Source organism: Pangasianodon hypophthalmus, chromosome 17 (genome assembly GCF_027358585.1).
Source record: "Pangasianodon hypophthalmus isolate fPanHyp1 chromosome 17, fPanHyp1.pri, whole genome shotgun sequence".
NCBI lineage: Eukaryota > Metazoa > Chordata > Actinopteri > Siluriformes > Pangasiidae > Pangasianodon > Pangasianodon hypophthalmus.
The window spans coordinates 17,048,946-17,072,472 of record NC_069726.1 but is presented as its reverse complement, the minus strand read 5'-3'; the positions used below and the strand labels follow the sequence as shown (position 1 = coordinate 17,072,472).

The following is a 23,527-nucleotide window of genomic DNA, read 5'->3' as shown; positions in this document are numbered from 1 at the left end:
ATTCCTTATTGTTCTAGTGTTCTGTTTTCTATTACACTATGCCACTTTTTGTATTTGCTACAGTTCAATATTTTGCATATCTGATATATGTTGTAATATCTGTGACTCTGATTTCAGTTTAAATATCATGAACAGCAAGTAAACTCAACAAAGCAAAAATATATCAACTGCATAGGTAAAACTTAAAAAAAAAAACTTGCAAAGCTCTTCTAAAAAAAAAAAAAATTTTTAAGATGAAATTTCTGACTTTCTCTGCCGCATGACACAATCAAATAAAAAAAAAAAAAGGTAGTACGTTTGTGAAATTAACAAATTCCCAGAACAAATCAATGTGTCCAGACTCACAGACTCACATAATTCATAGTACTTACACAACAATATGCTTCGAGACGAAAGCCGAGACTTTAAAGTGTTACTAACACCTCATCAGGGTCTTATATTTATATATTACCACAGCGTTATTTAAAATTAGAATCTGCTTATTCAGAAGGTGTCAATTATTTTTCTGTAACAGCTGCCCTGAGCTTACAGTAATGCCAAATCTAATTCATATCACAGGTTTAGATTAATGCACTCTCTCTAATATGTTATCGTTTCTATAGTAACATCTCATTCACAGGGACGTATAGCAAACACTGCTTGTAATTTATGCTTAATAATAACCAGATTTAAGTTTTGTTTTGTTATTAAACAAATACATATAAATCATATGGTCAAGCTTTCGGTAAGGAGATGTTTATTTAACAATTATGGAATGAGTCTCCAGTGTCAGTTTTCTGTTTTTTGCCGTGGAGAAGTCTTCAGGACAGACGACTTTGACTTTCTGTTTTTCTCAGTAACATGAAAAGCTGCATTTTTTTCACGAGAGAGGAAAAAAAAGAGAAGCTGGTGAGGAAACAACTGTTTATAGCTGTTATAACAAATGTGTTAACAGGAACTAACTTGTTTCCCGGACGTTCCACAACAGTAAACTATAAATAGATTAAAAAGCATGAGGTATCAATCTTTTATAAACTGAAAATTGCAATTATTGCTGTGGTATAAGAGAAACAAAACACTTAATCAGCTCAATAATCAACTTCATGTCAGGCTGCTTCACACCACCTTGTTGTTGATTATTTTCCTATAATGCCCTGTCATGTATTATTCTTTACTTATCTACATTAATAAGGCATTGTAATATAAACTGTGACAGCAGCACTTTTTACAATTTAAAAACAACACTATTTAAGCTGTCACCTTTGCATGCAACCAAAGATTAAAAAAAGGCAGCACAAAGGTTTATATCCTGTTGTCCTTTTCAGTCACAATTCAAATTTACAGCCCACCTCTGACACTCTGAAAATCTCAACGCACCATTTACACTTGAAAGAGAGGAAGACGAGTGCAGGTACAAGTGTAGTCCTACAAGACATGCAGCCACAACCACAAAAAGTTCCATAAAACGCAGACCAGCTTCGCTGGGCCTAAAAGGGCATTGCTCAGCTAGTATCATGTCACACCAAACAGAAAGAAGCACACAAAAAGCTGAGAGTGTAAAACATCAGCGTTCTCATTTTTAAACAAGTCAGGACAGAACTAAGCATAGTGCAAAACATCGCTTCACTGATCCAAAGCTAATCGGTGCGATCTGACTGAAGATATTGATATACTACGAGAAACAACTGATAACCTGCACCTGCTGCGTTTATCTTCACTTATCTCAACCACTGTTTAAAAATGATGCTGTACACGTGTGCATCCTGTGTGCTGATATTCCTTCTTTGTTAAATTTCAGTGTTTATGAAAAAAAAACATTTATGTCCAGTTGCTCATATGAAAAGCCAAAAAATAATAAAGTACATAATAAATAAGCAATAATAACCCACACACATATCTCTTACCTACTTGAGTTTGGCTATGGATCAATAGTCAATAGTCAGATTTAATAATCAGAATTTAATCTGCAACAGAATGGATTTAAGCAAAGAGAATTTGAATTTTGCTTGCTAAGGAACAGTGTTGCTGAAAAGTGCTGACAGAAGGTAATATTTTGGAAAGATAAGTATTAAGTTCATGAAAGTCAGAGTGAAAAATGATATAGTGCACTCTTGCAAAACCAGAAATGAGCAGGATACTACACAACACCTTTGTGACACATCAGCTTAATTGTCATTCTACAAAATTCTTATCTCTTATTTTATATATTATCAGAATATTTCTTATAAAATCCAAGTACAAGAAAATGTAGAACGCAGCCTTTTAATGTTTACTTCAAAGTAACTGACTAATGAGCAATCAGATATGTTAACCCACAACACACACACACACACACACACACATATGCGCACACCTGCTACAAGATGTGAAGAATAAAGCCTGTGTAAATCACAAATACATAATTTTTATTTTAATTTTTAAGATTTTAAATATAAAATAATTTTATATTTTGTTTACAGATCCTGAGAGCGCCCATATTAACCCACTCTAATCCCACCCTATTTTTCATCATGAAACTAGTGCTTTATCAAAAACTGCAAATTAATAAAAGATTAGAATTGAGAGCTACCTATAAAAATGTTAACACCAATCAATAAAAGGATTAAACCTAAAACAAAGCAAATACAAATACTTAAACGAGCAATAAAACATAAGTTTAATTCAAGAGTTCTACAACTGTCTAGACCTACTGCTGTAACTTTCTGCTTAGGAAAGCATGGCTAATTTCAGTAATTTCCCATATTAAACATAATTATACAGTTGTTAGGAAACAAATAAAGACATACCGAAATAGATCTTTACCTTACTTATGGAGTCTTCAACTCTTTTCTACTTGAGGCTGTGTGACTGAGCTGAGGCAACCATGTTGAAGCGCTGTTTAGCTTGACAGGATGTGGTATGGCCAAAAACTCAATGGATAGTTCAAACGCTGAAGCAATACTTAGACCACTGGCTCTAGAAAGAAAGAATCTTTAAACCCAACGAGTCAGGTGACTATGATCTAGAACTTAATGCTGGAAGTCTCTAAGACCAATTACTTAAACTTGTCACAGACCTAAAAAGCAGTTCTATTTAAGTGGAACTTTTAGTGAGCTTCCTCATTTTAACTTACTTGTAGCTACTTCCTTTGGTATTTTTTCTAAGCCTGACTTCCCCTTTTATCTAAAGTGAAGACACTTAAGAACACACTCATGGACAGGGCTGAAGTGTAAGCATTCTATAAGTCTCGCTCTGATAATCATGCATAATCCCTGTAATTTTATGGTGTTTTAATTAATAAGCATACATGTTTAAACTTTTTTTTCCCCCATTTCTGAATGTTGGCTAGCACAGGATTGGGTTAGTGTAGGTATTACTGGGTTACATATTTGTGTTCTAACAAAGTCTCAGTGGTCCTCTGAAAAGAAAGGTGGTGGCAGGCTATTATTTTATTTATTATTTTTTTTTGTTTTTAATTTTTGGTCTTTGGTCACCCATGTCCTGAGAAACACCTTTCAACATATTTCCACATTATGTAAGTCCTATTGAATATTCTATCAATCATATAAATAAAAAAATTACTGTTTTCAAGACAAGCCAGTAAACAAAACTTTACTAATGTGCCCATCTTACCTGTGGTATTTTAATGATTTGTATACTAATTTAGATTATTCTGTTATCGTTTCTTGTTCAGTTCTCTTATATAGGCAGTGGTCTTGTTTCAGTTTTGTATATGATAAATAATTAAAATTACCTACAACAATTATAATAAATATTATAATAATTGGAATTGGGAAGAACATATACAGCGTAAAAACAATGATCTAAAATAACCAGTATTAAGCATGCCATGATTAAAAAATTCATTCCTTTTCTACAATATATATAAAAATGTCTGCATTCATGAGGTCCCTGAAGCTCATGTGTGGTTTTTCGCACCATGGAGTACAATTGAGCAGAGGCTATGTGAACTGTATGTGATTGAGGAGTGCAAAAACCTTTATAGTTGTCTGTATTAATAAATAATAGACCTATGTAAATATCATATTAGACTGCCTTTTAACTTGACATGTTGAAAAGGCAAGTTTAAAGCACTTCCTGATGTGTCATTATCCCAAATGGGGTACTTTTTGACCGTACTTCTTTTAAATGCAATTTTTTTTTAATCTTTGCTTTTTATTCAAAAGAGGATATATTTGAAAACCATATCTCATGTCATGCATGTATGCTTTATAGGTTATAGGAAAATTTTGGTCACATAAACCATGAAAGTCAACCCTGTTACCGTCATTTACACAAATATTTGATACTGAATCTAACAGATTTTCATGCATTTTTACATTGACTTGCAAATTATTGCAATATGATTATACAGTATAAATTCAGTAGACAGTTTTACACAAATATAGTTATCAAAATTACGTTTAGTACCCTAAAATGTTGCTTTGCTTTTAAGATAACTCTTTATTAACCCCATATATAGAATTATAATAATCAATAATCAATATAAAATTGATCTCCCATTTCACTAATAATCTCCTAAGAATTAGGAATCTCACTAAGAATCTCCAATTCCCTACAATCTGTTAATTCCATCTAAATTTGTGTTTTTATATTTTTATGAAAATATGTCTCAATAGCAGAGTTTAGCTAAGGATAACAGGATTGACATAAGTGTTGATGACAGCAACAATGTTCAGGATAAAAGATGTTTACAGTAATGGCTGCTTATATGGTGAAGCACACAGGAGCACATGGTATAGAAATCTTTTTATATCTTCTGTAATACAAATGAAATACTACCATGTTCTGTTCACACAACTCATCTGATTTAGGAACTAACAATAAAGACACCAAAAGTATATTATTGTCATCAAATATCTAAAATTATTACGAAACATGAATTTGTGTTAATGAATTAGTGGATTTGAAATGAAAATATTTGAAAGGAAATATATTTGGCATGAGTGTAGGTTCTGTGGTCATGGGCCAGCGGTACACTGTGAACATCTGTTTGTTGTGATGTGACTCAGTGAGCTGAAGCCAGTCGTGAGATTTGTTAGTGGTGGTCTAGTTATAGCAGGATGCCTTCCTGCACCACACCTGCCTAATGTTTACTTCTCCTCTTACTGAATGCTGTGTTACTTCCTACCTTATATTTCCTCCAACAGAGCATTCTGATTTTAATGTTAAATTTTCATTATGTGAAATTATAGAAGGAGACATTCATTCACAGCCCTGAGCTTATGAGATAGACAGAAAGAGGTTTTTGACCTGTTACATTTCTTCATGTAACAGAAAACACTACTACTACCACTAGCTTTACTACTACTTCTCTTACTACTACCACTACCATTACTACTGCTTCTACTACTGTTGCTACTACCACTACCTTTACTACTACTTCTCTTACTACTACCACTACCTTTACTACTACTTCTCTTACTACTACCACTACCTTTACTACTACTTCTCTTACTACTACCACTACCTTTACTACTACTTCTACTACTGTTGCTACTACCACTACCTTTACTACTACTTCTCTTACTACTACCACTACCTTTACTACTGCTTCTACTACTGTTGCTACTACCACTACCTTTACTACTGCTTCTCTTACTACTACCACTACCTTTACTACTACTTCTCTTACTACTACCACTACCTTTACTACTACTTCTCTTACTACTACCACTACCTTTACTACTACTTCTCTTACTACTACCACTACCTTTACTACTGCTTCTACTACTCTTACTACTACCACTACCTTTACTACTACTTCTCTTACTACTACCACTACCTTTACTACTGCTTCTACTACTATTACTACTACCACTACCTTTACTACTGCTTCTACTACTCTTGCTACTACCACTACCTTTACTACTACTTCTCTTACTACTACCACTACCTTTACTACTACTTCTCTTACTACTACCACTACCTTTACTACTACTACTACTACCTTTACTACCACTGCCACCACCACTACTACTAATACTACCACTCCTATTGCAACTACTAGTACTAGTATTACAATTAATACTAATAGTATTATTACTACTGATATTACTACTACTACTATTACTATTACTACATCTTCTATTACTACTATTGGGAACATGTGCAAGGCAGAAAGAGTATCCTATATTCTGTAACTCCAGCCAATTTATTCTCTTAAAAATATTTGTCATGTTCGACCTGTTGTATGTAATTCTCTTTATATATATATTTTGTTATTTCTGTATAGTTGTATTATATTGTTTTATAGTTACGTTGAGTCTGTATTCCATACATAACAAAAGAAAAAAGTGAAAGGGTCTAAGTAGATCCACGTTAAGAAACTGGGAACCCTTAAATAGTCCGAAGAACCCCTGAACCCTTTTTTCCATAATAATGTACATATAAAGTGCATATATAAAATTCTATACATGAATACCTGACCTATTTTCAATAAGACAATAAGATGTTTCCTTGTGAATTGCAAGGCTCTTGACATCATGTCGCAACTGCATGACATTTAACTCACTCTCTTCAGCTACTGTTTTGTGTGAGGCAGCCCTGTGGCAGCTTCTTTCATGACAATGCTTTGTGGTTGAAACATTGCAGAGAGAAGTGTATGCATATCATCACGCAATCAGAGGATCCAAAGGTACTGGTCTTCAACTATATTTAGAGAGCTGAAGGTTGACCGAGGGGCCCCCGGAAGTGATTTGACTCCCTAGGTGCACAGACCGTAGCTCCTCACATACCCTGGTGGCTTTAGATCCCAGTCACCAATAGAGGGCAGAACAGCTTAAGATTAAACAAGCCACAAATGCAACCAAATATATACTTTATTTAAAAATATATATATATATTTAAATAATATTAATATTTAACATCATCTTTGTATTCCCTCTCTATCTTCATGACTGTTAGATATGTTGCGGATCGATCATTCAGATCATCAAACAGACATTTGTTGGTCATTACAGAAACCCACCTAAAGTTCATGGAGTCCTGGCACTCATAAATTTTAAAAGAGAATTAAATTGTTTAATATTGCATGTAATTATTAGAATTATAATAATGATATTACTGTCTTTATTCATGTCAGCTAATTTGATCTTTTTATTTAAAATGTTTAACTGTACACATTCTGTAAAGCACATTGTGAGCTTATTTATAAATGGTTCTAAATAATAAATATCATAATTATAATTATTGGCAATCCTTCAGTGTATAACACATTTCAATACCAGTAACCCGCTGCAATGTACAGTTTTGTGTTTTTCCTGCTTTCAACACATCCAATGCATCTCATGATGATGGTAACATTAATGATGATGATGATGATTATGACAGTGGTGGTGGTGGTGATATCTTCTAGGTCCAGTTCCACACCTTATTGGTCATGATAAAAAGACTTTAAAAGAAGTAATACTAAGGAAAACTCAACACACAGCATATTAATACACATATATTCAGGTTATTTAGTAAACTAAAAGTATTACTGAACCCTTAAATCATTAAATATGAATAATAACACTAGAAATACAGAAATCTTATTATGATATAAGTGGGTAGTGATTGGGATTGTAGACATTATATGTTTAAACCAAGTTGTATTTTACAAGTGCTGCAGGTGAGCAAAATATATTGAAGGCCGTTGTAGAGAAATTGTTGAGTGATACAGGGCAGAGCAATATTCAATATTTATTACAAGTTAACTTGCATTTTAAATAGCCATGGCAGAATCTGGAGGCATAAACCATTTATTGCAGTGCTTTTGAGAGGGTGTCTTTATAGTCCATCCCAAAGTACAAGTCACAATTCATCTTTCTACTGAATGTCAACAATCATTCAATCACAAGACTACATGGAAGAGCAAGCAAAGCCCAGAAAGCATTAACGATTTCCAGGAAGTCAGGGGATTATTAAAACTGGACAGTAAAATCCCCAGTGTGGAATTATCTCTTCCAGATGGACCTAAATGAACACTGCACTAAATGGTAATTTAACACTGGGAAATTGCCTGTGTGTAAAAATGGTTGTGTAAAGCATATAACTAAATAAGATTTTTAAAAACTTCCTGGATCCATCTGCAGGTACACACTTACATTCCTCACTCTTGTAACTAAATACCTTTCCTGTTATTTTCACTGTAGTTACTAAATAAGTCATAATAGTCACTAAATAATATGCCAATCAGTTCTCAATATTTATTGCAACCTAAGTAATATATACAGCAATTATATTAAAAAAAAATAAAAATAGGTATAACGTCACAAACTATTTTTTTTTTATTTGAAAAAGCATTCTTCACACCAGTGATTCCAGTCATTTGCAAGCTAAAATCCAACCAATCAGATCTTAATATTTAAATAATCTGTCAGCCCAATCATATATAGCTGCACTCTGTAGGTATGCAAGTACTGACTGTAGCAGACAATCTGTTGCACACAATTGGTCAGAAACCCTCTACCTCCTCCATGAGTGGATTCCTAGTGCAGCACTGATACTGGCAAGGTAGCAGCATGGTAGCATATGTTGCACTGGTATTAGTGTACTGGGATTTTTCAACACCTCAGTGGTACCACTGAGTTGAGAACTTAGCAAAAATTTAGTGACTTTGTCATTAGATTTCTCAACTATTTACACCCCTGTAGCGAATTTACCTGTGTAGCAAAAAAAATCTAGCAACTTTTTGAGCAGAGGTTAGTGACTGTCCTGCATTCAGTACAGCTCTCCATCTCACATAACAGCTGCTGGTTATATGAGTTGAGAAAGCAGCAGACATTTCTAACAATCACTGATCACCATTCTTCCCAACGGCCAATCACCTATCACCATTCTTCCCAACGGCCAATCACTGATCACCATTCTTCCCATCGGCCAATCACTGATCACCATTCTTCCCATCGGCCAACTGCTGATCATCATTCTTCCCTACTACCAATCATTGACCACCATTCTTCCCAACGCCCAATCACTGATCACCATTTTTTGTCCCGTCCACACACTTCTTTGTTCTTTGTTTTAAACTCTCTTCTTGGCTATATTTACAAACAATAAACCAAGTTCCATCCATAACAGTTTCCTTCATTACAAAAGTTATAGTGTTTTGTACCGAAATAGTTTGTGGTGCCATGACCAACTTCTTTTCTTTCCTTTTTTTTTTTTTTATAAAAAAATGTAATAATCCATTATTTTCTATTCTGATAAAATAGTATTCTATTCTGTTCTATTCTATTTTGATAAAACACTATTCTATTCTATACATATTGATATGCAAATGATCATGATGGTGCAATGAATATGCAAATTGGTCTATGACGTCACTTGGGGACTTCTAGCGGGAATGCATTACCTACTGTCCCCTGAAAAAAAGTTGGTAACATTGGCCATTATACATGTGAATGTAAGCGGTCACTGCCAAAAAAAAGAGGGTACTAAATGGGACCTCTCCTTGTCACTGGTGGTACCCTCAAGGGTACATCTTTTGTACCTTTAGTGTGTATCTTTTACCTGGAAAGATGCATGTAGTGTACCTTTAAAAGAACTCTAAAAGTTAATTAAAGACTCATTAAAGTCCATTTATGTATGTTAAATAATTATTAAAGGTACACTACATTCAAATTACCATGTAATAGATGAAGTCAAAGGTACCAACCCAGTGAAAAGGAAAGTTTTTTTTTTTTTTGAAAGTATAGCAGTCCCCCTTTTCTTTGTTGATGATAACATACTGTGCAACAGGACTACAGTAATTTTATACCTATAAAGTGCACCTATAGAACAGGTGGCCAGTGAATAAAGGCTGTGTGATTACCTCTCAAGTCAGGACTGGTGTTTACTAAGTGTATGAATAATGTATGAACTCAATTTCATGGTCTCCTATCACCTGTCACTTGGATAAATATAGACTACACATTATTTACTCTTGAATCTTATTATTTAATGATCTCACGGGATTTCCCCTGGAGAAGATTTTTAATTAACTCAGGGATGATAACAGATAACGCTGCATTTCCTTAAAGCATGCAGTCTATCGTACAGGTCTCTGCAGTCAGGTGGTCAGGTGATGGCCTCTCAGTGCGGCCCACGCGCTGGGGGGGTTTCTTGTTGCTGAGAAAAGTGGGCGGAGTTATGATGCTGTGAGATTCCACCTGACGTCACCGGGAGCGCCTATAAAAGCCTGCCTCGGCGCTCCAATGGACTTTCAGTATCAGTGCAGCTCCAAAGGCGGGCAGGAGGACTGCGAATTTAGCGTCTCTACTACACGGTCCAACATGATAACAGCAGCATAAACTTTTCTCTTCGTCTGTTTTTAGGTGAGTGTTTTACTTGGTGTCTTTTTTTTTCCATGCAAAAATAATGCCTACAGGCGACACCCTGTATAATCGACTTTTTAATGTTGTTTAAAAGTGAATAAAAGTGCAATGGAAATAGATAGAGGTACTTACACTTCTATATTTTGCTGGTCGGTTTTCGCCCCGGTTTTTATCCGTCCTGCATCTTTTTCTGCATCAGCAGCGTTTTTGGATCACCGCTTTAACAGCCTTGTGCATTGCGAAAATAAATAAATAAATAAATAATAATAACAACCAGGCCGTGTCCTATTCAGAGCGATAAAATGTGCACTAGCACGCAGTATGAATGATTATAGCGTGCTGTTTCTAAGCGTGTACAAAGCGCTCGTGCTCGCTGTGCTGCTCTTATCATGAAGCGATAAGGCGACCGTGAGCAATGAGCTGCGTTTGCACTTTCTGCTGAATAAACACGCTTGCTTCGCATAAAGCCTTCTGCTGCTGTTTTATAGAACAGCGAGAACCTAAACAGCAATGTTGTTGAAATAAAAATAAACCCCCAAAACTTTAGGATGTTGGTTTTCAGCAGTAGAAATGGTAGTGGAGCGCGTGATGTGCGTGCAGTGTGTGTGCTGGTGCAGCTAGTTTGACGCATGGCCTGTGCGTTCTCCAGCCTGTGATTTCCCCCTCAGTCTGACAGCAGTCTAGCACAGAGGACTTGATTTTGCGGGTGGGGGGGTAGACACGTGTATGAGCACTGTCCTCTGTAAATCAGTGTAGGATGCACTTGCGTTCAGTACAATTTCCCTTCTGATGTGCTCACTGGATTTGCTTTTGAACAAATCACATTTTATAAAGATCTTCTTCATGTTCATATTGCTTGTCCAAGAATACTGATCATTTTTAAATGCTAAACTTGCTTACCAGGAACTTATTTCTCGTTTTTGTGTCATCTGCTTCTAAGATTTCATAAAGAACAATGCCAGAGCAGAGCAACGATTATCGTGTGGTTGTGTTTGGGGCTGGCGGGGTCGGCAAGAGTTCCCTTGTCCTGCGCTTTGTGAAGGGGACATTCCGCGAGAGCTACATCCCCACCATCGAGGACACGTACAGGCAGGTAATCAGCTGTGACAAGAGCATCTGCACCCTTCAGATCACAGACACAACAGGCAGTCATCAGTTCCCTGCCATGCAACGCCTGTCCATCTCTAAGGGTCACGCCTTCATCCTGGTCTACTCCATCACCAGCAAGCAGTCTCTGGAAGAGCTAAAGCCCATCTTCGAACAGATCTGCCAGATCAAAGGTGACGTGGAGAGTATTCCTATCATGCTGGTGGGCAACAAAATTGATGAGACCAGTGGCCGTGAGGTGGAGACCAGCGACGGCGAGGCCATGTCGAAGAGGTGGAAGTGCGCGTTCATGGAGACTTCAGCCAAAACCAACCACAATGTAAAAGAGCTCTTCCAGGAGCTGCTGAACCTGGAGAAGCGCAGGACTGTCAGCCTCCAGATCGACGGCAAAAAGAACAAGCAACAGAAACGGGCTGAGAAGCTTAAGGGAAAGTGTGTTGTCATGTGAGGCATCAAAAGAGGACGTGTCTGGATTCAGTCAGAGGGAAACCAAGGACATTCAAGCTTTCACAACGTAGCAGTTCTGGCTAACAGCTATCCCACCTCACAAAGAAAGATATGCACGTTTAAACCATAACACTTTGTCTTGGGACAGGTGACTTGTTGAGTGAAGGGATTGTTGGAGTTCACTGACAGTCAATTTACAAAAAAAAGAACCTCGGAGAACCATTCTGAAATTAAGCCGCTTTCACCCTGTCCTGCTCTGAAAGCTATTATTAAGATTCAGTCTCACAATCTTGCAAGTTGGCACCAGATGTTAGTGAATGACAGCAGTGTTTAATGCTTTACCACTTCTCTCATGCTCTCATACTGCACAGTTCAGGTGTAACTTCAAACTGCAAGGATCCAGTAGTAACGGTTTCTGTGAATAACACTTAAAGTCATAAGATGAGGAAAGCATGGAAGAAGGTGGAATTGTAGACATCAGTTTAAATCATTCGCCCCTGAGATGGATGCTATACAAAGCAATATGTATAAATTATACAGATTTGAGTATTTTGAAAGATCGTTGAATTGATCGTATGAAAACTAAAACATGTAGAAACACAAAGAAGCTGCTGATTTCTGGTCTCTTATACAGCCAGTACAGTTTAAATGGTATAACATTCACCCTTTAACAGTTTAATAAGTAATATCTTTGAATTTCGTCAATTGTATTTTAGTGGCTTTGTGTTAGTCACATAACTTGTCAAGACAAGGCAGGAAGTAATCTAAAGTTTAGAGTAATCTAAAGTTTAGAGTTATTTTCTCTAAACAATATATAAAGGACGGTGATCCTTTATATTCCTTACATTTATAGTAATATTCTTAACATTTATTAATCTTCTTAATATTGTACACAGTACGCAGAAGATAATTGCAGTAGGAAAGTCCCGCCTTTAAATTTTACCAAATGGTGTTCACTAGCTAGATGAGCAGTTATCAACAAATGATGAATAACATATATTCTAACACATATATAACATATAACATATATTCTAACAATGACAGATATTAAAGTATGACTTTATTCTGTCGGAGATATGTCAGATTCATTTGATTCCAATCAATGAGATTGAGTCAGTGCCTTTATTAAGGTTCGAGGATGCTGATTTCCAAATTAAGAGTACGTGACGTGTTTACAGATTATGGTGAAAGCTTGATCTATCAATCATGACCCATGTGTGTGTGTTCATTGAGGACCCACTTACCAAAGGCATATGAATCACTATTTAAATTTCAACCTTGCTTTTTGTGATAATAATTCACTAAAAAATAATGGCAGATGTCCTTTATCCCAGATGCCTCATTTAGAGGGATAATAACCTGGTGTGGCAGTATTCCGAGTTTGTTACAGAATGTGGGTTTAAAAGGTCAGAGCATTAAAAAAATGTTACTTACTGTATTTTATGAAATCAGAACGTGGCCTTTTTGCGATTGGAGCATGTGGTGATTGATTAAGTGGATTGGTCTGATGAAACTGGTAAGATTTTATAAACTATATATATAAAGCTTTACAGCAGGATTGCATGATTCCAGCAGCAGCAGGAAAGAGCTTCAGATAATGACTGCGCTAAACTAACTAACAAAACCATAAACCATACTTAACAAGCACCCGAGTATGTTTTCCATAGGCCTAGAGTCAAATATCCTCTCTAATGTTTATGAGAGGAATAACATATGTATAGATTTAGCATGATGGGTCTTGTAATTATTATGGTAGGATCTGGCTTTATGGCTAGCGTATATAGCTGCTTCGGCTGTCTTTCTTTACATCAGTACTGCTCACACCGCAACAGATACAGTGTGCTATTTATTTAAGTGATATATTGTCACAGGAATGTCACTAGTATGGTTGTAACAAGAAGCAAAAGAAAGACAATAGACTATATGCAGTCGCAGTAGATAAATATATCCTCTATCCAAAACTTTTAGTTACAGGCACCAACGTGCCAGTAAGAGTTGATGGTATGTGTTACTTAGGCAAGGAAAGATCATAGGATCACTGATAAAGTTAAATAAACCTGTTTGTTTGCTATGAATGAATTGTAAAATGAATATCATATAAAATGATGTAATATTGTTTTAATGAACTGCCTGTAAAACATCATGTGTGCCTACAAGTTTATATATTACTGTAAATATATCAGAAAATAAAGATAGTTCTGCATTTGAAGCTGAATCTGGACTAGTTACTACTTAAGCATAATATTTAAAAAATGCTGATGCACAAAATGACTGAACATATGAAGTGCATACACGTGTGAACTTTTTTCAGTGTAGAAATTAAATAATTGGACTTTTCAGTGTAGAAATGTAATAATGAGACTTTTCAGTATAGAAAATAATTGATTTGTTGTGAACCAGGCATCAGATTTGATATTTTCATTTTGCATTTTGACTTGACTTTCTAAAAATTTTGTACACATTTCATATCAACATATCAAAAATGATGCTTCATTGATGGGGAGTCTGGTCTTTACCAGCGGGAACTTTACAAAAACCTGCCAAAATGTACCACCTGATTTGTGCATTAAGTTAATTGGATTAGATGATACACTCACAACACCACTCCTGCAACCAAATAATATTTATTCTGCTTTCAGCTGAAAAGAGACAGGTATCCTCAAAAAGAGGCTGTACCTTCGAATATTAAAGGTCTGTTACATAACATGTTTACATAGATATTTATTTAAAAAATAGAACTAGCATCATTTTATAATGTTTCATCAATATTATTTATAGTATCTTGCAAAAAGCCCTCGTGTATATTATAAATATTATAACATTAATGGACATCCATATCCTGAAAGCTTTGATGGGGCAAATTTGATTAGACTCATTTCACATATTTCAAAGTTATGCCTACTGGCCCCAGCTTAAAAACTTGAAATGATGTGAAGGTGAACAACGCACCACTGAGTGAGAAATCAGCTCTTCAAAAGATATAAAATGTATATATGTTAGTAATCCAGTGCATGGGTAACCAGGGCACAGTTGTATTTATCTGAATCTAAAATCTTTTCTATTCTAAAAATACAACATCCTTAAGCAGCTCAGATCTAAAGCCAATTAGACTTCATAATGCCCTTTGCCACCAATCCTGCAAAGCAATAACAAGTGAAATGTTCATTCCAGTGGCTGCTAGAAGCTTTTGCACTTCCTTATTCAAACAGCCAGTAGATAGTGTGACCACGCTGATGAGAGACAGCCAGAGGCCAGGGTGGGGGGAGGTGTAGCTGTGCTATTAGATATGACTAATCAGCCTATGTGGCTCATTATTGTGGAGTGAAGTGGCTTACACGACATAATGGAGCACCTGCCAGCACTCACTCAGCTTGCTTGTCTCAAAGCCTCTTTATGACCGAAGGTTTCTTTTAGTGTGACCTGAACCGGAGCTGAGTGCATCACAACGAGCAGTGTAAAAGATGCATCAACCTGATATACACTGGAGTCAAACAGGCCTACATCTCACAAACAAACAAACAGCTTGTCATGGCTTGATATATGACGATAGTCGTTGTCATGTAAATGTATGATACTCCTAGAAAACCTGATAAGGTAGGACAACTTAATACACAATGATTAATAAGCATCATGCAGTCAGAGATATTATGCTTCCAGTGTTTCTTACATTCCCACAAATACATTTTTCAGTGCAAATGTGGATAAAACACATCCAGCAAAAAACGTTAATTCACTGAAGGGGAAAGGATGCAGGATATGAAAAAAGCACATTTGCTTCTACTTTGGTGTCATGCTCACTTTTTGTATGTGAACACTGAGCTTAGGGCTGCCACAACTAAGAAACAAAATCGTTTAAAAAAAATCGCTAATAAAAAAGTTGGCAATGAATTTCATTATCGACGATTATCGACGACTGTTATGAAGCACGCTGTGGCTTGCTACTTCACTTCACTTAGACTAAAAACACATTTGAATGGAAATGTCTTTTTGGGAATGTAGGAAACACTGGAAGCATAATATCCCTCACTGAATTATGCTTATTAATCATTGTGTATTAAGTCCTACCTTGTCCAGGTTTCTAGCCGTATCACACTTTTTTTTTTTCATAACATTTGTACCAAAAAAAGACCAAAGATATATATGGTCCTTTTTTGCCCTCTCTGAAAACATGATCTCATGCTACTTTGGTCAAAAGGTCTGTCGTTTGTATGAGAACTCAATGGCCTGAAATTGAACATGGTCTCAAATGAGTGATTAGTCTATGAGACGAACATTTTCTCACTGGAAAACGCAACCCATAATTTAATCAATAGATAAATTATTAAAATAATCTTAGTTGCAGCCCTAACTAAGCTGTGGAAAAAAAGAACACATCAAATGATCAGTTAGTCTATCTGATACCAAAAAAGTCTGGCTGATATTTTCTTTTCAGGCCAGTAATAAAAATGTAAAGATCAATCTTTATACTTTCTTATGCTCAGAGCTACAAATAAGTCAGTTGATCAACTGTAAATATTTTTTCACGTCAGCTGTAGACAGTTGCTTATTGGAGCAGTAGCACAGTGCTGCCTCACAGCTCGAGGGTCCCTGGTTGGATTCTGCATTTATGTTAATTTTATAACAAATACATAAAGTAAGCTTATACTGTACACTCAGCTTGGTTGGAATTTCTGCAAACTGCAGTTAAATATCAGTTCAACCAATCTAGGTTTTATTGTTTATTCTGTTAGCATGGAGCCATCCCATTCACCAACATTCGCTAGGGGTTTTGTGGTAAAATTCTGATTTTCCACTATGCCTGCTGTGATCTCCTTGTTAGCAATGTTGGCACCTCTGAAGGTGTATCATGCAACACAGAGGAACAAACAGCCTATCATTCCTGTAACTCAATGTAATTCAGTCTCTACTGATCTTTTTTTTTTAAACTTGCGTTAATGGTTTGCTCGACTGATTATAGTTCATCACGCCACATTTTTATCAGAAATAGTTGATAAAGAGAGAACAATAATGTTCTGTTGATTAGATAATAAATTATCAAATGGAGTGCCCCAATAGCCAAGGATACGAAAACCGTTCATAGACTCATCACTATAACACAGATGTGCTTGCATTGTCATTGTTGGAGAACGTTCGGTTGACGCATACATGTAAATTCTCCACTTTGGTCCAGCATTTTAAATCACATAAATGGCAACCAAATCCATATCAGAGTGTGCTAATTAGGCCCTCCATTACTCTCCAGTGTATCCACAGGCCAAATCTCAAGTGTCTCAAAGCACTAAATCTGTCTGTAAATGCTTGTCTGGCCACTTCAGTGTCAAAACAACAACAATAAGCTCTCCATCATTTCGCCCACTTGCTCTCTGTTTAATCGGATTTGAATAATTCAAAGGCCAGGCCCATGCAGAGACTGTTTGTCCTCGTGTTCGTGTGTGTTAGTGTGCATTACGTTATGCTTGCATCAATCTCACTTGTTTAAATTTTCACCAATTCAACCCTTCTCGGTCCAAATGAAGGTTCGGTTTATTTTAGGTCTGTTTATTTGTTCTTGGGAGAGCCCATTGAGGCAGAAAAACAAAAATGAGTGTCAAGCACATTTCAAAAGGATGCTTTGTTATTGCAATTGCCTTGAGGATACATGTGAGATCAGAGGCGTGCACAAAACACAATAAATTCAGAGATGGCAAGTCAAACCTTGCCTCTGCAGTGAAATCTATGTATATGAAAATTTTTATTTTATATGGTGTAAATGGAACTGACTAGTATTTCTTTGGGCATGTCACTACTAGTGAATATGATATCATTAGTATATTATCATTAGTGTATACATTCTGTAACACAGGAGACCACCCCATTGCTATGCTCCCTCCACTGGTTTCCTGTAGCTGCCCGCACCACATTTAAAACACTGATGCATGCCTACAAAGCCAAAAACAGACCAGCACCCACCTATCTTACAACAAACCGCACTGCACCACGCTCCCTCTGATCCCCTAGCACTGCTCGACTGGTCCCTCGACTGGTCCCACCATCACTCAGGGTACAAGGAAGACATGCATCAAGGCTCTTCTCTGTTCTGGCACCTAGGTGGTGGAATGAACTTCCCCTAGATGTTGGAACAGCTGAGTCTCTGTCAGTCTTTAAATGATGACTAAAGACTTACTTCTTCATGGAATACTTAAATTAGCATTTTATTTGAAAAAAAAATAAATAAATAAATTCTTACAATATTACTTCCCCAACAGAGATTTTTATACTGATAGTACTCTTAGTCTATGACCTAGTGAACTTGTATCAGGATGTATTAAAAAATGTATGTATTTACTGATAGATAATGGTGCTCTGGATAAGGACGTCTGTCAAATGCCGTAAATGTAAATGACAAGCTCAAGTCTGTGTAGCTGTGTAATCACTGCCTTTAAGTCATGTTAGTGCTTTTTTATTAGCCTTAGTAGTATCAATAACACAATTTCTGTATCACACTCTATAGTTTAGCTATTTTTTTTTTTGTGGCAAGGTTTTGTATTCTGGACTCAATTACTGACATAAAATGATTTTTTTTTACTCTTTCCTTGCTGTATTAACTCCGGTGTAACAGGGTTTTAGCACTATGATATTCTTAGATCACAGCCTATTTGTACTTGCCTATGTTTTTCAACAGAGCCTTCAATGTCACTTCTAGATAAGAATGTCTGCTAAATGCTGTAAATGTAAATGTACTGACATCCTAAAAAGTTTTCACATGCATTACACTCACAACATATTTGTTAGCATAAATAATTGATTGCATCAGTGTGCAGGAAAGGTGGGATGGGGACTGATGTTAGGTAACCATGGCTGTAGTTGTGTTGGGATGGGTGCAGTGGAGACAGCGGGTCAGGCTTGCTGGATCGGTGATGGCGATAAGGCTGCATGTCCACTCCTCCACAGCGGATCTGCATCTCACAGGGCCAACGATCGGAGAGAGACAAACAATCGCCATGGAGACGGAGGCAACCATGCCTCTGGCTGCGGAGGAGGAGTAATGACAGAGGGAGTAGAGAGAAGGGGCGAGAGAGGGGCAGAAAGACAGACCAAAACTCTGTGTGTGTATGTGTGTGTGTGAGTGTGTGCACGTGCGTGTGTGTGTGTGAGATTGTGAGAGAGAAAGAGAGAAAGAGGGGAGATAATGAATGCAGAACACGAAGAAAGTTGGCCAAAATTCAACCTAAAAATTGTCTGCTAAAAGCTCTAAAAGTGTTTCATTGAATTAAAATGTTTAATTTTATCCTGATTATAAGAGCAGGTGTCTTAGTATTAACAGCCTTTAGTGACTCACTCTAAGAGCCTGCAGAGGCTTGTTATAATAATATACTTGTGCAGTACAGACACCAAAAGACATATCATTTCTAAGTATTTTGTTGAGTCAATTTTATTCGACTTATTCTCTGGCTGTACAAAATGAATTTAAACTATTAACCCTTGTTAATACAATGGGTCCAGACTTACATTTCTCACTCTTGCAAATACATATCCTTCCTATTAGTTTAGTTGCTATGATAATTTATCATAGCTACTGAATAACACTGAACTAAATGAGGGATTAATGGGTTGAAGTAACTACAATCAAATACCTACACAGTATGTAACAAAAATAACAGGAAATCTATGTATATCAACAAAAGGCACACCATTTCAAGGAGTAATGTCAAGAATCTAGGACTGTACATATACAGAGAAATCAGACTGCCAGAATTTTGATGAAGGAAGTCCATTTCCTCGCATGATACATTATATGGCTTCACTTTTAGCTGTGAGTTCATACTATTGTGATTTTATTATAGATTTTATCTATTTTGAAAGAAAGAAACATTGTGACTTCAAACTCAGAGAACATATACAACACTCATATAAAGTACACAAATGCTAAAATTGACAGCTGTAGGCAGTGAGTTTGCCGTGATATTAAGTGGGAAGCTAAAATCTAACACACAGCAAAAGACGTGCATTTACTGACATAAAATAATTTTTAAAAAATTGCGCTGCTTTCTTGCTGTTCTAAGTCTCACACTAACTGCTATGTACTGTAACATGGTTTTAACCTTATGGTATTGTTAGACCATAGCATCTGCTAAACTAGGTGTATGTAAAAGTATATGTAAATGTACTGATATCTTAAACAATTTGAGTGTAATATTAGATGGCAGAGCTGAAATCAATCAACAGCTTGACAGGGTTGAGCAATGTGGTATATCACACAGTCTCATAGATGGCATATTAAGAATAATGTTTCAGGTCTGAAATGCTCTACTGAGTGCATACAATGTTTCCTGCAAATACCAAGTATGGTCAGTAGAAAAGCTGATAACCGTACACTTAAGTTTCTGTCATCTGTCCTTTCGTGTACTTTGTACATCGATTGGACAATATTCTCCTCCAAAGGCATTTTGGGGAAAAAAAGAATGATAGGGTAAATAATCCATGTTCATTAAACCCACCACTGTTTTTCACATGTATCTTCTCAGTCACTGCTGATGATGTGTTACAGATGTATCAGTGACATGGGCTAAAAAAATATCAGTCCAAATGAAGATTAAATCTACAGGGTGTCCAAAAATTCAGGAACCAATGAGAGTAAAACTACATATACGTAGTGTATTATTTACAACATATGTTCTTCACGTTCTACACACTCTACGCATTTTCTCAGCCGCTGTATTGAGAGTTTTGCTCAGTGTATTTGGCTCAACATATTCCCACTGGTTCCTGAATTTTTGGCCACCCTGTAGGGTGTTTCATTCTGTCTAATCTTCTGCCATCAGTGATAGTGTGCAAGAATCTCCAGACAGGGCTTGAAAGAAATCAGCCCCAGTGTCAATGTACAATTCTGCGTATTTTCTTCTGACCGTTGTTGGTGCTGTTACACCTGATTTCACAAAAATCCAAAATAATCCAGATTAAAACATTTGTTAACAGCAAATAATCTGATGTGGATGGCAAAAAATGCAGTCTTGCAATAGCTCTAATCTTGTCATTGGTAACTTTTAAAATAGTAACTAAATCCATCGGTTTATCTAAGTCAGAATAAGAATCCTTTTTTTCATGAAATGAAAGCACTGTGGGTATGCATCAGATAATCAGAGTGCATTTTGTTTCTCTGTGGGTGGCGCATAACTTTGTTATGCAGTTCCTAATATATCCTTTTCATATAGCTGTTTTTATCTTGAGTGGAGATGAGAGGTGGTTTGGGGCTCGTCTTACAGCTCTCCTTTTCTCTCTGACTCTGGTTTTATATTGGCCATAACATTACAGCATAATGCTGTATTTATTACTTATGAAAGAGATGAGCTACACAGAGAGAGCCACAATATAATAAAATAACAACAGAAGGCTAGTGGAGCATGTCATTCCAATAAACATTACTTTAATATACTGCAACAGTACCAAACATTCAGCATGTTAGGAAATACAGAGGATGAAACCGTATAAGGCAATATACGTATAAGGTTTGGTAGTGACTATCTATCTAAGAGCGAGATTATAGTTTTCAAACATATATAAGAAAAATGTAATAGGGTGTGAACTCGTATTGCAGTAAATTTTTATAAAAGACAGTCACACTCCATATATATATATAAAATCACAAGAAAAATCAGGGGGAAAAAAACAACTCTGCACTGCAGGCTATTAAAGTGTATATGAGGTGCCACCACACTGCCATGAAAATGATTTCTTTTATGGAGTGGGCATGTGGAGAAATGTTGACTGCAGAGGCTCCTTACCGCATTCTTACCTTTGAGTGCAAATCGAAATGAAAATATTAGCCTACTGGAGCTGGAAATTCTGTCTATTACAAAAAAAAATCACGTAATGCTTCATAGCCATTATGGACTGCTTTTAAAAATGCCAGAAAGCGTCTTTGTTAAACATTGTTCTGTCATTTTCAGCCAAGCGTTGACGAAGTGTGCTGAAAAGTCATTGTTGAATCAGCAACCCTCTCACACTTTGTCAAACTCTGAAACCTCAGACTTCAGACTCCTCATCCAGCTACTTTAATCTTCCCCTGGGAAAACAGAGAAATCTTCTGCCTTACCCTAGAGAGGAAAAACCCTCCACTTGAAACCATGACCCTTCAGCAAATAGAGCCATCAATATGCCGGTGTGTATGCTTTTGTGAGTGTGTGTGATTGTGTGTGTGAGGATATCTCCTGTTACAGCTCTCTGCTCACGTCAGATAGAAAGGGTCAGAACAACAGCAACCGCTGCGTGCGCAATGAGAGGCTGTCAATGCCCCTGCTTTCGCCAGCAGCCCTGCATCATTCTTTCATTGCCACAGCAACGTGTGCGGCAGGCAGTATTTTTATCCCTCCTCCTGTGAGTGGGGCGTACTGTAAGCAGTCACGAAACGTGGAGCTGCCTCGGAAGTGTGGCAATAGGCAGGAAAGACCTTTGTCAACTCGGAAACCTCAATGCCTTTCACCTGCTCATGTAGGCAAAGTTATTTTCAGGGTGGTAATTGCAACTTTTGCTACTTCCTGCTACTTTGATTCAGTTCAGCTCTGTTCTCTGACAAGTCGCTTTGTTAGCACAAACATGAGATGCAAAGGAATAACAGTTTTTGCCTATTGAACAGCAGTTACCTGTATGTAACTTCTTTTATGAACGTCAGATAACCACCAGGGGCGGTAAAAAACTCCTGAATACCTTCTTCTGTGCACAAGCATGGTGAGATCTTCCAACAATGTCACATAGTGACGTATCATGTGGTACTTGCAGCAATCTGTAGTACCTTCTCCCCAGCTCCAGTTCCAAATGACAAACAAGGAGTCTGGGGTTCACAGAACCACAGTTACATACGTAACTACCATTCTATTTCTCTCCTCCTAACTGTTTGAATGCTGAATGGCAACAATGTGATGAGGAACAGGAATCAGCCGAGGACTACCCTGAAAGAAAGTGCTAAGATGACAGCCATATTCACACCACTAAGGAGGTGATGTTAACTTTGTAGAACCTGGAGAAAGTGTGTGGTGATGTCCAGGTAGCAGCAGTGCACACTTATCGGAGTGAAACACACCTCTAAATAATGCTCACAAAGAAGAGACGCTCTACATAAAGTAGCATGTCCCAGTAACGTGCCTGTCTACAATGTAGGATGTGAAATCTGCCAATCATGAAATAGTGGCTTTCAAATAAATTATGTTCTTATTCACGTAGGTTACTCTCATTTCATTTTTTCTGTGGAGTAAGGTATTCAGTAAATGTGATTCAGTAGGCCTACCGTCTTTCAACTCACCAGGAACACTGACAATGTCTGAGACATTCTATCAAGCAGTGTTTATTTTTGTCTTTGTATTTGTCAAGTTTTGGGTTACAGAGTATTAGGAAACCAGACCTTGCAGTTATTCATTTTTCATCCATGTTGCCCAGACAGAACAATAAGTAGGCAGTACAATACTAATGGATGCAATTCTGTACAGTCAATGGAAAAAAGTCTGATTGGTCGACGAAACCAGCCCAAAAAGTTGCCCCTTGCTATCCACAATTCTTCACTCATTTTGTTGCTACTACCCATTGGAACTAGGACTAAAAATTTGGACAGTTTTTACTCTCATGGATACGGGAGCAGGTTTGTCAGATTTGAAGCTTGTAGGACAAAAAAAGAGAGCTACAGCATTTCCATTAACATCCAGTGCAATTCCACTCAAGCCCACAAA

General features: G+C 36.8%; 2 protein-coding genes across 9 annotated transcripts in view; one reads left to right on the top strand and one right to left on the bottom strand.

The window, feature by feature from the left end:
* syk (spleen tyrosine kinase) overlaps nucleotides 1-23,527 on the bottom strand; it is a 64,998-nt gene that overhangs the window by 21,759 nt on the left and 19,712 nt on the right. For 4 of the 8 annotated variants that reach the window (XM_026942504.3, XM_026942508.3, XM_026942509.3 and 1 more), the window contains exon 1: nucleotides 2,782-3,097. The exons of 1 other annotated variant lie outside the window; for it this stretch is intronic. The gene's annotated coding sequence lies outside the window, so the exon portion shown is untranslated. Of the gene's footprint in view, nucleotides 1-2,765; nucleotides 3,099-10,409; nucleotides 11,163-23,527 lie in introns of those variants that run through there. 3 more of the 8 variants (XM_034312418.2, XM_026942505.3, XM_026942507.3) reach the window with 3 other exon arrangements.
* Nucleotides 10,141-14,040, top strand: LOC113543958 (GTP-binding protein Di-Ras2). Its single transcript, XM_026942511.3, has 2 exons — nucleotides 10,141-10,277; nucleotides 11,218-14,040. The coding sequence occupies exon 2, from the start codon at nucleotides 11,233-11,235 to the stop codon at nucleotides 11,830-11,832; it is 600 nt and encodes a 199-aa protein (XP_026798312.1). The 5' UTR covers nucleotides 10,141-10,277; nucleotides 11,218-11,232; the 3' UTR covers nucleotides 11,833-14,040.